Source organism: Elephas maximus, chromosome 18 (genome assembly GCF_024166365.1).
Source record: "Elephas maximus indicus isolate mEleMax1 chromosome 18, mEleMax1 primary haplotype, whole genome shotgun sequence".
Classification (NCBI taxonomy): Eukaryota; Metazoa; Chordata; class Mammalia; order Proboscidea; family Elephantidae; genus Elephas; species Elephas maximus.
This window is the reverse complement of record NC_064836.1, coordinates 47,310,734-47,327,867: the sequence shown is the minus strand read 5'-3', so window position 1 is coordinate 47,327,867 and position 17,134 is coordinate 47,310,734. Positions and strand designations below refer to the sequence as shown.

The 17,134-nt window shown below is 37.5% G+C and overlaps 1 protein-coding gene across 1 annotated transcript; it reads right to left on the bottom strand.

Annotated features, from left to right (window-relative positions):
• Positions 1-174: 174 nt before the first annotated feature.
• On the bottom strand, positions 175-16,821 carry HSPA13 (heat shock protein family A (Hsp70) member 13). Its single transcript, XM_049858592.1, has 5 exons — positions 16,746-16,821; positions 10,663-11,003; positions 6,992-7,205; positions 4,526-4,693; positions 175-3,291 (listed from the first exon to the last, which is right to left on the bottom strand). Exons 1-5 carry the CDS (start codon positions 16,768-16,770, stop codon positions 2,624-2,626), a joined length of 1,416 nt encoding a protein of 471 aa, XP_049714549.1. The 5' UTR covers positions 16,771-16,821; the 3' UTR covers positions 175-2,623.
• Positions 16,822-17,134: the final 313 nt, after the last annotated feature.

Sequence of the window (17,134 nt, the reverse complement as noted above, 5' to 3'; positions counted from 1 at the left end):
GCAATCTCACAGTCAGGTTGCAGGGAAATGTATATTTTTGCAACCAGCAGTAGCTACTAAGGTCTGTTGTGATGAGCATATTAGCTCTATTCCCACTTTCCTACTTACTTACCTCAAAAATGTACTCCAGCTTATCCTGAATGGAAAATAAAATACACAGTTTAAAAAACAAACTGCAAAATGGTATTTATTTACATTAAAACGTGAACTACCCTTATACACACCAATTTAAGAGGCACAATCTGTTGTACACAGTAACTGTAAATTCAGTACACGTTACAGGATAGTACCTGTTGGTAAGTCAGTGGTTTAAGTGAAAACACAGTACTGAAACATTCCTGATACAAAATAAATTACTCATCCACATATTCTAATCATACAAGACACTTAATATTTTAAACGGTACAGACTTCAAAAAACACTAGCTAGATGTGCAATGAAAGTATATTAAGTTTGCTTTGTGAAAAATGTCTTCAGACTGTTAGGCATAAATGATCCTTTTCAGCATGTATTCTTATCTTTAAATAAATAAACTACATTGATTTCAAGACGATTTATATACAGTTTCTAAAATATGATTGAAGATATTCTTTCATTTTTTAAAAGTATAAGTATGCTAGAGAATATGCTAAACTACTGCCCCAAAATCCCAACACTGCTGTTCCATATTTCAGAAAAATTATGTAAATTCCAGTTGTAGTATGAGATTACCTATACTGTTTTTCAAACGGTTTCCTCTAAAAAGTGTTAACAGGTTGTCTTGAACTATCTCAAACATTTAAGAAATCAAGTTTTTTTTTTTAACCTTGAAATATTGTAGATTAAAATTGATACTAAATGAGGAGATTGAGATAAACTGAATACTTTTAAACAAAGACCTTTACAAAAAGACCTTTATCAAAAGTCTAAGAGAACACCCGAATATTTTCAGAACGCAGTGAGGGATCCATCTTTGGCATTTCTCCGTTAGTTCTAAAAACATACCAGCATTTTATATTTTCTATCTACCCACGACAGACATCCTGTACACAAAAGTATCTGACTGAAATTTGTGTTTCAACAGCAATTTCATTGCTAACGTTTTTTTTTAGATCTGCAAAATATTAAGAAAAACGTACAGCTTTTTACTATGAAAAGCTGCAATGTTTTGATGTTACTGAAATGAATTTGCTTAGTTCTCTTTTTCAATGATTGGAAATGCAACATTCTTTCAAATTCAACAATGGATAAAGCAGACAATCTTTACATTAACAAGGATATTGACCAGGTTATAATTTTTGAATATTAATATGAAGCATGCTTCTATTAAGGAAAAAAATATATACATATGTCTTCAAATACTATGGGTATCACAGAAATAAAACTATGTATTTTTTTCTTGGTCCCTATGCCTTTTTCTAAAAAGAAACAAAAAAACTGTTACAAATGCTTAGATTTCAGCTCATTTCCACATTGTTTCCAGCACTCACATTTTTTACTCTAATTACACACTAACTTTAAGGCTGAAAATAGTCCAAATATGATTATTTTAAAATTACAATAGGAAACAAGAACAGGGCTTTTAAAACTGAGCACCTTTTCCCCATTTAAAAATAAACATGGGGGAAATCTCAGTAAGAGTGAACCAAGTACCCTTTGATAGCTCAAATGCAAGATAAAATCTCCACCGCTTACTGAAAATAAGCAAAGAAACTAAACCAAAAAAGAAAAACAAATACAGTAGCTAATCACCAATGTCTGCAAGAGTCTCAAATAGCAAAAATACAGATAGTAATGGTGGCTTTTATTGTGACATTAACACACTGGAAAAATGCATTTAATAATTCTCGATTGTTTTCTAACAACGCAGAATCATGGAAATCCAAGCAGAGAATGAAGCTCAGCAGAGAGTAAAACTAGAATATAAATAGGGTATTTCCACTATCTGGTATTGAAACATTAGAGTAAGTCTGTAGCTACTTTAGAAAGAAAATAAATTGCTTCATTTCTTAAATAAATCAAGAAATCCGGAAAATAAAGATTACTTGAGTAGGACAAATAATGGGATACTGAATTTATGAAAGTAAACTTGTTATACAATATGGCAGTTAATGAATATTAGATATGCAGCTTATGTTGATAATACTGTTATCTCCCAGTCAGTGCAAATACTTGACATCAACACTGTTTTTCCAGTATAGTTCAAATTATTAGTTACATGTAATAACCAAGTAAATACATTACCAGCTCCTGCTAATGCAATTTAGTAACAACTGGGAATCTTACAGTTGGCACTATTTAATTTTTACAGAATATAATTTTAAGTTCTTACGGTTATCTACTTCCAGAATCCAGAAAATAGAGCCATCCATGCTCCTATGAGAGAGTTTTACATCAATTTTATCTATCATTTTAGAATGTACTTGTTAGAATGGGGCCTCTCCAAAATCAAATAAGGATGAATATGGTCACATCTGATCCTAAACAAAATGATAAGTAAAATTTTCACGTTACCTAAATGTTGCCTTCTAGGTAAAGTTTTAAGATATTTTAGACAGAGACTTTCTTTTTTTGGAGAAGGCAATCTGATAAAAGGGAAGGGGTCATCAAATACGATCACAAACAATAACTAATCCTCCATAACTCAGTTGAAGTTGGTTTTTTGTAAATGCTTATTGGGAATTTCTAAAGCACTGACTTGGAGAGGCCAAGAGCCTCCGTCAATTCCTGCTTGGATAGCCACTCCTGTCACCACTGCCAGGTCAGGGTCTACAGATGTGTTCGGATCCTTTCCAAAGAACTCCTGAATGACTTGGCGGATTCGAGGAATACGAGTAGAACCCCCAACTAAAACCACCTCATCAATCTCGGTCTTTTCCAGGTGGCCTTCCTTTAATACTTGTTGAATGGGTACCAGTATTTTCTGGAAGAGGTCTTCATTAAGGGTGTCAAAGAGCTTCCGTGATATTTCCGTTTCAAATAAAACCTGATTTTCTCCACTTTTCTTTTCAGAAAGGCCAGCTCCAAACACACTGTTCACATCGTGGCCATCTGCTGGGGACAGCGTGTCCTTTGGCAGTTCAGTGCCACTACTTTGAGGTTCCTTCCTATCCTTTTCCTCCACCGTGAGTAATACTGACATCTGTGCCAAGTGATGAAGGGTCAGGTTTAACTTGACCATTTCCACAGCTTGTCTTAATCTGTGGATCTCCTCTTTCCTAGAGGGGAGGAAGCCGTATGTTTGATAGATCTGTTTATATAAGTACTGAAGCAATCTCTGATTGAAGTCCTGTCCTCCAAGTTTATTGTTTCCTAGGTTAAAGATAAACATTTACATTATATTTATGCAATGTGTGTGTGTATACATATGTCTCTGTGTGTATGTATAAAAATAATACTCTGGGAGTAATCAATCCCTTCTTATTAAGATTTTATCTATAGAAAGACTGATTAAAAATAATTGAGTTAAAATAATTTTGACCCGGATACATACTATTAAAACATACTGCCCATATACATTAGAATTTTTTAAATGATGTAAAAAAGAAAAAGTATCTCTTATCAACTAATTTTTCAGAAAATACAGACTGAGAACACCGATTGGCTTTTAAGAGGCAATTTAAAAACACTAAAAGTCATTATTCTCAAAAAAAGAAAGTTCATATAATTAGAAATTACAAGTAGGCATTTTAACATTATGTTGTTATTCTTTGATTGTATGATTAAACCAAACCAAACCAAACCGAGCGCCATTGAGTCGATTCCAACTCATAGTGACACTATAGGACAGAGTAGAACTGCCCCATAGAGTTTCCAAGGAGCGCCTGGCAGATTCGAACTGCCGACCCTTTGGTTAGCAGCTGTAGCACTTAACCACTACGCCACCGGTGTTTCCTTGTATGATTAAGAGCTGAAAAGTAGAAAAACGAACTTCAAAGAGTAATGTAGTGTAAATCTCCAGTACCGAGCTTGGAGTCTAAAGAGTCCAGTTAAGACAGAAAAATGCAGAGGTTAGACTACCTGTAACTTAGAGCTCAACTTTTTAAAAAGTTTAACTCCTTAAAAAAAAAACACTATAAAGAAGATTTAAAATGCAAAACCCTATCATTTCCTAGAGGACACTACTATTAGATTTTTAAAAGATACCATTTTCCATTTTGTAAAACAGACTGTCAAATGAAATAAATTTGAACATCTTTCACTTTAGAGGGACTTTTATTTCCTTCTGTTCTCTTCACCATACGCATAAACAGTCCCATTGGTTCCACTACTACACCTGGTAGTATATTTATTTAATTTACAGAACGCCCAGTCATTTCCGAGACTTAACTTTCTGTCGAAAACATATATATATATATATATTTATACATATATATATAAATATATATAAATGGTAGATATACAGAATATTACCAAATTAGATATACAGAATATTACCAAAATGAAGTCAGAGAATTCTGGGGGGAAAAAACAAACATGTTACAAATTAGGTATGTTAAAGAAAGCACTGCCTGAACCCCTTTAACTTTCCTTATAGTTTTCTTACCAGACATTGCTCGGGTTAGAAACATTCCTCCTTGTTTATTTAGTAAGGACACATCTAGAGTTCCTCCGCCCAAATCTATTACCAAGACGTGAAAGACGTCAGCCTTGTGGAGACCGTAGGCCATAGCAGCTGCTGTAGGTTCATTTATTACTCTCAAGATCTTCAGTCCTATGAGATTGGTTGGAAGGAAGAACAACTCATAAGAGGACACTATGAAGAAATTCCTTTCCACTCAACCTTATAGCATGTTAGTAACTCCCATGGTATGAATTCTACTGAATAATAATGAGGACAGTCACAAACCCAATAAAAATAACAAAAAGGGAAGCGTAAATATAAGTTCTGCTAAAGGGTATCATTAATATTATTCTAACAGAAGATTACAACATAAAGAAATAAAGGCCAAAGTTCACTGGAATAAGCTACTGTATTCTTTATTAATTAAAACTTTAAACCTCTCTCAGCCTTTTCTAATTTTCATGTTCTTCTTGGGACTTAATGAGCAATAAAACTTTAATCACTCTGTACTATAATTAATTGGTGTGGAAGTGGGAAAAGCTTCCTGTGTTTTTATACAAATAATGCACACCTTCTAATTTGTTTGCCACTTGCTCCCTCCCCATGCAAGGCATTTTTGTAAATGCACCAGGTGGATTTTTTTTACAGCAACATGTTAAAAAAAAAAAAAAAAAAAGTGGCATAGCGGCACTTATGAAAATACTTCCCAGGAGAGGGAGCAGTTAGCAAACAGAAGGTGCACATTATTTGCATAAAAATATGGTACTATGCTTTTAAAAATGACTTTTGGATAAAAACAAGAAATGGATAAATACACAGAAATGATTATAAAAACAAAAATCTAGGTGAGTCATTCCAAAAGCTACAACGATACTCTTAAAAAGTACTTAAAATATAAGATGCTCAAATGCAAATGTGAAATGCACAGCAAATCTGATTTTGAAGATAACATTAAATGGTAAATGCGTAGGCAAACATCAGTTTTTGGGGTTTGCTTGTTTTCCCAAACACATCTCTGAAAGCATTCATTGGAGAATGTCAACTAAAAGAGCAAAACAGGTTTATAAAGAATCGCAGCTTTTTGGATCATGCGATTTACATAAATATTCAAACATATAATAGGTGATGCTTCACACTACTTTCCATACTAGAATTCCAAGAGTCCTCAATCAACCGGATGGAATTAAAACTAAACAGAGGATGACAAACATGCCAACCTAGTGGAAAATTACTACATTCAGTGAAAAAAAAAATCACAACTAATACTATCTCCAGCAACTCGCCGCTGAAGAATTTTTTAACAGCACTGGAACATCACAACATCCTGTTATATGCTCTAAGTCCAATAACCTGTTTTCCAGAGAAATTGTTCTCCATTGCATACAGTGTTATCTACAGATGATCTCTAGAAGCCATGAGTTCTTTGATTGGCTCCCTGAGCAAAATCCCTGTGTTAAACTAACTGCCACACTTAACGAGCGGTCTGGAAAGCGATGTGGCGTATGTTATCAGGAGCCAAGCACTATCCAGACTCTGAGGAATTTATCGAAAGACCATAATATTCCTCCCCTCAGCATTCTGACATCATTATTTACTCTGCTCCAGCTACACTGGCCTCCTTTCTAACCTCGTAGCTACCAGCACATTCTCAATTTATGGCCATTGCACTGCTTCCATAGATCCTCACTCGCTTCAAATCTGCTTAAATGTCATTCTCTCCAAGAGTCCTACCTGTTCATCCTATTTAAAAACCTGCCAACCTCCCACCTCTAATTACCACAAGCAATCCTGCCTCTTTACTCTTTCTTCTCATAGCATGTTACACTCCCACATGTGTTACATCACCGGTTCTGAACAAGCGGTGCTCTTGCCTCCTAGAGGACATTTTGCAATGTGTGCAGACATTTTTGATCGTCACCACTTGGGTAGAAAGTGATACTGACAGAGGCCTGGAAAGCTGCTAAACATTCTATAATACACAGGACAGTCCCCCCAAAAAGGAATTATCCAGCCCAAAATAACAATGCTGAGGGTGAGAAGCCCTACAATACACTTGTCTTCTATGTTTATTTCCTATTTTCCACCAGCAGAAATTCTATATATTTGTTAAATGATGTTAGTGGATTCTCCCCACTTTAGATTTTTTTTAAACATTATATTCATCTTAAAGTAAAGAAAGCTTAGAAGAAAGAAATCTCTTATTGCTAACAGATGCTCTTTCAGTCTTTACCCACATGCCTACTTAATATCTGACTGGTGGTGGTTGCAATACACACATTTTCCATTGCGTTACAGTGCTTTCAAAATGATTATTTGTAAGCCTGTATCAAAACCCGTTTAATTTACCTCCCACATAGGTGGACTTGCAATGGGATAAACCTTGCTACAGAAGATTTTCAGCTGAATAAAATTTTGAGAAAAATGCAACGTGGGCAAGGGTGATATTACCTGCAAGGTTTGCTGCTTCGATTGTTGAATTTCTCTGTTTTAGATCAAATTCCGCTGGTACAGAAATGACAGCGTTAGCAACTGGCATTCCAAGATAGTCCTCTGCCATTTCCTTTAACTTCAACAGCAGTCGAGAGCCAACATACTCTGGGGAGACGGTGATGGTCTCATTACTTGTCACAGAAAACTCAACCATTCCATTTTTGCTTAAAACCTGTGAATAGAATGGGCAAAAAAAAAAAAAAAGTGTAAAAGTGTGTGTGTAAATACACACATGCACACAACACATACATAAGCAGATATATACACAAATACATTCACACAGACTAGACTTAATTAAAATTTACCGTTACCTTTACGGGGTCATGAAATTCATTTGTAATCCATCCAGTACATTTACCAAGATCAGAACTTATTAAATCTTATACTTTAAAGTGCATAACATCAATCCACATTACAGTTTTCAACAGCAGAATAATAAAATTTATCACCAAGCTTATAACTAGAACACAGAAGATTCTCATGTAATGAATGAATGAATGATAAAACATAAGAAATAAGCTGCTAAGTCATGTATGTATCTCAGGATCTGCTCATTTTCTTATTAGCTTGTTTCCAAAAGTAATAGATACCTGAGAAAATCTTTCTTTTTCATTATGTTCTTATCCAAGCATCAAATACCACTTACTTACATTTTTGTTTCCATGAAAATATGTATCGTGTATTAGCCCATCATCCCTACGAGAACAGGGGCACATTTAAAGACATAGATTAATTCTAAAACATGCTACCCTAGTTTCACCAATAGATTGTAATATCAATAATAAACAAGATTAGTCAGTTTTAAGAAACTAAAAGAATTTTACCCCAGGCATTCTGGACCTCATAAATAGGTTTTGATCAAGAAAACCTGACCTTAGAAAAATTATTTCACTCATCTGGGGAAAACAAAAATAAGCTGCAGGCACTAAAATAAGGCCCACAGGCACCAGTAACACTAAAGTACACATGAAACAGAAACAACAAAAAAATTAGATATTTAGAAACTTAAAAAAAAAAAAAACTTAAAATACCTCTAGGATCAATAAGTAATTGAAAACACAATTACAGGCTATTTAGAAAACAACACTATAAATCAAAACTTAAGTGATGTAGTCAAAGCTGTAATTAGAGAAAATTTATAGCTTTAGATGATTTCATCGTTACATAAGAAAGATTATAAATTAGTAAAGAATTTTAAAATTTTTTTTTACTGTGCTTTAAGTGAGTCTCTCACACAAAAACTTGTATATACCTTGCTACATACTCCCAATTGCTCTCCCCGATGAGACAGCCCGTTCCCTCCCTCCCTCCACTCTCTCTTTTCATGTCCATTTCGCCAGCTTCTAACCCTCTCTACCCTCTCATCTCCCCTCCAGGCAGGAGATGCCAACATAGTCTCAAGTGTCCACCTGTAAATCAGTAAAGAATTTTAATAAGGAAGCTAACACAGGAATAAACTAAGAAATGTAGCAAGCAATTTTTTATCCTTTGAAAAACAGATGGATGTTGAGAATTTTGTGGGCAGGTTATTCAATAAGCAGCACTAATAAAACTATCTATTTTAAAACCAATTATTTAGAACCTTACTTCATGAATTAAAGATTTACATGTTTTAGAAGCATGCAAACAAACAAAAAACCAGGAAAACCCAAACCAACACTCACATAAAAGCATTAGAAGAAAAAAACAAAACAAAACTACAAGCAGATAGGATGGTAAAAGTGATCATAAGCATAGTAAAAGAATCCAAAGTCATTTAAAAAAGTATTGAGGGATGATTTCATCACGCAAAAATTTAAAACTTTGACAGCTCAAAAACAAAATTACATATTATCAGCAAAAAAAAAAAAGCTAATAAAAAAATATTGAAAACATGACAAAGGTATTTTATAGTCATTACAGAAGAGATATTGTTGTAAGCTGTCAAGTTGATTCTGACTCAGAGGCCCTATGTGACAAGAGTAGAACTGTCCCCTAGGGTTTTCTTGGCTATAATCTTTACAGAAGCAGATCGCTAGGTTTTTCTCCTGGAGATTTGCTGGGTGGGTTCCAACTGCCCACCTTTTAGTTAGCAGCCAAGTGCTTAACCATCATACCACTAGGGCTCCTTATGGAAGAGAAAATACTCCAAAAGAAAATAAGAAAAAGGACAAAAAATGGATCGTCAAAGAAAATTAAAAGGTCAGTACACTTAATAACCAGAAGACATACCAAACCAAAAAACCAAACTCATTGTTGTCAAATTGATTTGGACTCATGGTAACCCCATGTGTTACAAAGCAGAACTGAGCTCCATAAGGCTTTCTTAGCTGTAATCTTTATAGAAGCAGATTGCTAGGTCTTTCTTCCATGGCACCATTAGGTGGGTTTGAATGCCAACCTTTCGGTTACTAGCCAAGCACAAACCATTTGTGCCATCCAGGGACTAGTAGAGACATACACATGCTAAAAAACAGTAGCTTTTTTTTTTTTAAGGGCGCATAACTTTTCCAGAGTACAATTTGGCAAAGACAAACAAAAACAAAAAATAAAAGCATACCTTTGACCTATCTATTCAACTTGTAGAATGCAAGTTTAGGAAATTATCACAGAAGTGTACAAAGATATGTGAGTAAGGATATTTACTAAAGCTCCAACATTTAAAAATGAAATGAACACAGAAAAGAACTAGTCAATTAAATAATGGAATAGCCTTTAAAAATGATGCCTTTAAATAGCCTTTAAAAATGATGATGTGAATCTACTAATTGTCCATGACCTACTGTTGAGTTTCAAAAATGTACATACAAAGGTACGTGTATACACACACACACATTCAGCCCTGGCTAAGTGCTCAGCTGCTAACTGAAGATTGGAAGTTTGAACCCACCAGCCGCTCCGTGGGAGAAAAATGTGAGAGTCTGCTTCCGTCAAGATTTATGGCCTTGGAAACCCTATGGGGCAGTTCCACTCTGTACTATAGGGTCGCTATGAGTCAGGATCAATTCGATGGCAGCGGCTTTAGTTTGGCTTCTTGGGAGATATATATAAACCAAATCAAACTCATCGCCATCGAGTCGATCTGGACTCACAGTAACCCTATAAGGACAGAGTAGAACTGCCCCGCAGGGTTTCCAAAGCTGTAAATCTTGATGGAAGCAGACTATCACGTCTTTCTCCCATAGAGTGGCTCTATCAATCTTCCTGTTACCATTTGAAAGAGCTAAGCAGACATGCTGAGGATGGTACAGGAAGAATATGCTAAGGCCTTAAACCCTTGAGAGCATTGTGAAACCACTGATTTAATTCACCCCGGGAGCGTGAGATTTCTTATAATTCGTGAAAATATAAAAAACACATTGCCGTCGAGTTGATTCCGACTCGTAGCGACCCTATAGATAGAACTGTCCTGTAGGGTTTCCAAAGTTGTAAATCTTTACAGGAGCAGACCGCCACATCTTTCTCCCACGGAGTGGCTGGTGGGTTTGAACTGCCAACCTTTCAGTTAGCAGCTGGGTAGTTAACCACTGTTCCACCAACGCTCCTGTGAAAATATAACTGCTATGTAAATTAAGTCAGTTGAAGTAGAAGCATTATCTGAAACAGTATGCTAGACTAAAATTAAAATTAATTTTAGATTAATCACTTACCTTAAATGGGTATCTGCCAACTTCAGCCTCCAGCTCTTCTGGGGTGAAAATCTTGCCAATGAATCTTTTGGCATCATATATTGTGTTCTGAGGATTTGAATCTGCCAGCTCTAAGCTTTCATACCCCACATACACGTCACTGTCAGTAAAGGATACCATGCTGGGTATGCTGATATGCCCATTTTCATCTGGAATGACCTTCACTTTTCCTGTGCCAGGAAAAAACACTCCAACAGAACAGTAGGTTGTACCAAGGTCAATGCCAATCACTTTAGGAGTCGGCAAGGGCAAATACTGTTGTGCCAAATAGCCAGCCAAGAGGAGAGTCAACACAGCTGATCCTGAAATACAGGCAATTAAAATACATTTTAGCAACCTAATACAATATGCTAAATTACTATAGCAAAGTCTTTTTAATATCAGTCTTGGAAAAAGATTAAAGATATAAACTCCAAAACAGTTTGTTTTATAGGACTAATTACGGCACTTCTCTCCCAAATCAAGTTTTTCGTAATGTAAACTGGCTATAATACAATTAAAAAAGTAACAACAAAAATTCTCTTGGCTGTATGTTTAAGTAGTTCACTTACGGGTGAATAAGGAAATATAAAAACATCAATAGTAATTGTGCTGAATTTTTTGATCAATTGATATTTGGATTTTACAGTTTTATAAGTAACTATAAACAGCTTTAGTTTCACTATTAAAAAAGGAACTCCAGTAATTACCTCCATGAACAACTGGCTCCTGTGCCATGAGACCTAGATGATGCCTGACTACCATTACCGAACCTTTTGATCAAAGATTCTACAGAAGAATTTTTGATCAAAAGGGAGAAAATACAGAACGGAATGTCAAATTGTCATGGAATCCAGGCTTCCTGGAACCTCAGAGGTTGGATGAATTCCTACAATCATCTTGAGACAATCTTTAAACCTTAAATCAAAAACATCCCCTGAAGTCTTCTTTAAACCAGAAAATAGGTTAGCTTAATAAGTAAAGGATGTTTGCCTTGAGCACTGTGTTCTTTTAAAGAACTATCTATACAGGCTCAAATTGACAACAGCAACTTGAAAAAGCAGAGAAAAAACTTGGGGGGCAGTGAGTTCATGTTAATGATGGAGGAATAATTCTGAAAAGGAGGGTGAGAATGGTCACATAACTTCAATATAATCAATGTCACTGAATTGCACATGTAGAACTTGCTGAATTAATGTATGCTTTGCTATGTACATTTTCAACAAAAAAAAATAAAAAAAAAGAAACTCCAGGACAAATATTCCTATATGACATATGCAAATATCTTAGTCATCTACTGCTGCTATAACAGAAATAAAACAAGTAGATGGCTTCAACAAAGAGAAATTTATTCTCTCATAGTTTAGTGGCTACAAGTCCAAATTTAGGACATTGGCTCTAGGGGAAGGTTTTCTCTTCTTGGCCCCGGAGGAAGGTCCTTGTCATCAATCTTCCCCTGGTCAAGGAGCTTCTCAGCACAAGGACCCTGGGTCCAAAAGATGCATGCTCCTGCTCTTCATTCCTGGTGGTAAAAGGTCCCCCTTTCTCTCTGCTCGTTTCTCTTACATCTCAAAAGAGACTGGCTAAAGACATTATCTAATCTTGTAGATCTCATCGATATAACCACCACTGACCCATCTGGTTAGCATCACAGTGATAGTATTTACAATACATAGGGAAATCACACCAGATGACAAAATGGTAGACAATCATACAACACTGGGAATCACAACCTAGCCAAGTTGACAGATACTTTTGGAGGACACAATGCAATCCATGACAGCAGACGTATAGAGAACAAAGTTTATTAGTGGTTCCCAGGGACACAAGGGAGGGAAAAAGAGGAAGTCATTGCTTAGGGGACACTGAATTTCTCTTAGTGGTGATAGAACGATCTGGAAAAGGATAGTGGTAATGGTTGTACAGCATGATGAACATAATCAATGTCACTGAATTTTACTTGTAAAAGTTGTTGACTTGACAAATGTTTTGTTATATACAGGCATGCCTTGTTTTATTGTACTTTGCTTTACTGCGCTTTGCAGATACTGCATTTTTTTTTTTTTTTTTTACAAATTGAAGGTTTGTGACAACGTTGCATCCAGCAAGTCTATCGGTGCCATTTTTCCAACATCGTAGGCTCACTTTGTGTCTGTGTCACATTTTGGTAATTCTCACAGTATTTCAAACTTTTTCATTATTATATCTGTTATGGTGATCAGTGACCTTTGAAGTTACTATTGTAATGGTTTGGGGTACCATGAACCACGCTCACATAAGATGTCAAACTTAATCGATAAATGTCGTGTGTGCTCTGACTGCTTCACCAACTGGCCATTCCCCTGTCCCTCTCCTCACAACTCCCTATTCCCTGAGACATGACAATATTGAAATTAGGGCAATTGATAACCCTACAATAGCCTCTAAGTGTTCAAGTGAAAAGAAGAGTTGCCCATCTCTCACTTTAAATCAAAAGCTAGAAATGATTAAGCTTAGTGAGGAAGCCATGTGAAAAGCCAAGCGAGGAGGAAAGCTAGGTCTCTTGTGCCTAACAGTTAGCCAAGTTGTGAATGCAAAGGATAATTTCTTGGAGGAAATTAAAAGTGATACTCCAGTGAACACACAAATGATAAGAAAGCAAACAGCCTTATTGCTGATACAGGGAAAGTTTTAGAGGTCTGAATGGAAGATCAATGCAGCCTCAACATTCCCTTAAGCCAAAGCCTAATCCAGAGCAAGCCCCTAATTCTCTTCAACTCGATGAAGGCTGAGAGAGGTGAGGAAGGTACAGGAGTAAAGTCTGAAGCTAGCGGAAGTTGGTTCATGAGGTTTAAGGAATGAAGCTACCTCCGTAACACAGAAGTGCAAGGTGAGGCTACAAGTGCTGATGGAGAAGCTGCAGGAAGTTATTCAGAAGATCTAACTAAGATAATTAATGAAAGTGGCTACACTAAACACCAGATTTTCAATGTAGACAAAACAGCCTTATACTGGAAGAAGATGCCATTTAGGACTTTCATAGCTGTAGGGAAGTCAATGCCTGGCTTCAAAGCTTCAAAGGACAGGCTGACTCTCAAGTTAGGGGCTAATGGAGCTGGTGACTTTAAGCTGAAGCTCATCTAATCTATCATCCAAAACTCTTAGACCCTTAAGAATTATGCTACATCTACTCTGCCCGTGCTTTATAAATGGAGCAACAGCCTGGATGACAGCACATCTGTTTACAACATGGTTTACTAAATATTTGAAGCCCGCTGTTGAGACCTACTGTTTAGAAAAAAAGATTCCTTTCAAAATATCTCTGCTCATTGACAATGCACCTAGTCACCCAAGAGCTCTGATGGAGAGGTACAAGGAGATTAATGTTGTTTTTATGCCTACTAACACAATATTCATTCTGCATACCACGGATCAAGGAGTAATTTTGACTTTCAATCCTTATTATTTAAGAAATATACTTCATAAGGCTCTAGCTGCCATAGATAGTAATTCTTCTGATGAATCTGGGCAAAGTAAATTAAAAACCTTCTGGAAAGGATTCACCATTCTAGATGTCATTAAGAACATTCAGGATTCATGGGAGGAGGTCAAAATATCAACATTATAAGGAATTTGGAAGAAGTTGATTCCAACCCTCATGGATGACTTCAGTGGAGGAAGTAACCACAGATGTGGTGGAAACAGCCAGAGAAATAGAATTAGAAGTGGAGCCAGAAGATGTGACTGAATTGCTACAATTTCATGATAAAACTTTAACAGGTGAGGAGTTGCTTTGTATGGATGAGCAAAGAGTGGTTCCTTCAGATGGAATCTACTCCTGGTGAAGACACTGTGAACATTGTTGAAATGACAACAGAGGGATTTAGAATATTACATAAACTTAGTTGATAAAGCAGTGGCAGGTTTTGAGAGGATGGCCTCCAATTCTGAAAGAAGTTCTACTGTGGGTAAAATGCTATCAAAAATATCACATGCTACAGAGAAATCTTTCATGACAGGAAGAGTAAGTTGATGTGGCAAACTTCATTGTTGTCTTATTTTAAGAAATTGCCACAGCCACCTCAATCTTCAACATCCACCACCCTGATCAGTCAGCAGCCATAAACATTGAAGCAAGATCTTCCACCAGCAAAAAGATTACGAGTTGCTGAAGGGCCAGATGATGGTTAGCATTTTTTAGCAGTAAAGTGTTTTTTTAATTATGGTACATACATTGTTTTTTAGACATAATGCTACTGCACACTTAACAGACTACCAAACCAAAAAACCAAACCCATTACCATCAGGTTGATTCTAACTCATAGGGACCCTTTAGGACAGGAGTAGAACTGCCCCCTAGGATTTCTGAGGAGCATTTCGTGGATTCAAACGGCTGACTTTTTGTTTAGCAGCCAAGCCTTAACCACTGCACCACCAGGGCGCCTAATAGCCTACAGTATGGTGTAAACATAACTTTTACATGCACTGGGAAACCAAAAAATTTGAGTTACTTGCTTTATTGTGATATTAGCTTTATTGCAATGGTCTGGAACCGAACCTGCAAAATCTCCAGGGTATACCTGTGTATTTTTATGATTTAAAAAAAAGAAACTCAATTATTAAAATTCCCATAGCAAAAACTTTGTTATTGTAAGGTTAAAACTTTATCCCCTTATCTCCTTTTCCTTCAAAAGAATAAAATGGATATACTGATAAAATGCTTTTGAAAGTTGCTTAGGAATTAAACCGTTACTTCAAAACAGAACACAGCCAACTTTTTATGTATTTAAATATGAATTAAGGGCATACTTCTTGCAAAGGTAATATTTATGTGAAGAGAAGCAGAAGTGAGTAATTTAGATTGCAACATGAAGGCAGATTTGTACACTGGTATATCCCCTGCCCAGGAACTGTCCCAGGCAAACAACAGATGTTCAACAAATGTTTTTAGCTGCTGTTGGGTCAACTCTGACTCATGGTGACCCCATGTGTTATGGTAGAACTGTTCCACAGGGTTTTCTTGGTTGTAATTTTAAGGGTAGTAGATTGCCAGTCCTTTTCGTCGCTAGGAGGGTTTGAACTGCCAACCTTTAAGTTAGCAGTCCAGTGTAAACGGGGTGCGCCACCTACCCAGTGCCGTCGAGTCGATTCCGACTCATAGCGACCCTATGAGACAGAGTAGAACTACCCCATAGAGTTTCCAAGGAGCGACAGGCGAATTTTAACTGCCAACACTTTGGTTAGCAGCCATAGCACTTAACCACTACACCACCAGGGTTTCCGTGCGCCACCTAAGGACCCAACAAATATTAGCTAAAGAGAAACAATTGATATAAACAAATACCATGCATATTGTAAACATAAACGGGAAGAAAAATGTCACTTTAACGTTCCGATTGCTCTCTTATTTGGTTTCAGGGGGCTGTGCTACATATATCTGCGTCCAATCACGTTACCCGCAACCCAAACATCAACAATCTGCACGAGTCTTTGTTTCTAACTAGTAACTCATCTCAACAACACATAACTCAAAGAAAAGAAACCAAGTGCCAATCCCACTTTCTTATTCCTCCTACGAGCAAAATTTCAGAAGCATTTCATCACCTTCTCAGCCGGGGAGGTTATTTCCCAGCCTGGTGCGGTGGAAAGATCATCGGCTATACATTAAAGGATCCCTCCTAATCAAGCATTCCAAAGTCTGCAGCTCAGAGTGTTCCTGCTGCTCCCCCCACCCCCCCTTCTCCACAAAGGGGTCCTGGAGCTGCATGTTCTTGCAGCCTCCCAAGGCCTCAATTAAAACAGCAATTCAAAATGTTTCTGGGGGAAATACGCTTCCCGAGGCCCGATGTTCCCGGGATGTACGCTGCTGGTCGCCCCCGGCCCTATTTGGGCCTGAACCAGCCCGGGCTCTCCTAGGGGCGCCCCCCCCCCCGCCCCCAGCAAAAATTGCCTCGAAGCCACCTTTCTGGCACACTTCCTGCTGCGCCAGCTGCATCCAGGATGTACGACAAGCACCCCTGGCCATCCTGGTGATCCCAGGCCGCCCCGGTGCCCGCAACAGCGACAGGGACCCCCGAGTCACTGACCTAAGATCGTCATCTCTCCGGCCATCACAGTCCCACCGAAAAGGCTTGGGATGACTGTACCAGACGTGAGGCTCCGCCCCCACGCCTCCCCGGCCGCCCTGCTGCCTCCTGGGAAATGTTGTCCGCTTGCTCTGAACCACCTGGAGAAGCTACGGCTCAGACTAGACGAGAGACTTCAACTACCGTGAGACCGTGGGGTAGAGAGTCTCCATTCAACTGCTGCCAGTGACGACTGAGCCACCTCCTCACGCACCGACTGCTCAACCAATCGGGCTGAGGTAGACGAGAGCCGAGAAGAGGGACTGGAGTTTATAATCACATCACAAGGGCTTGGAGCCAACATGAGTTTAAAAAAAAAATTGACCCCACCCCGCCGCTGGGCATTCTGG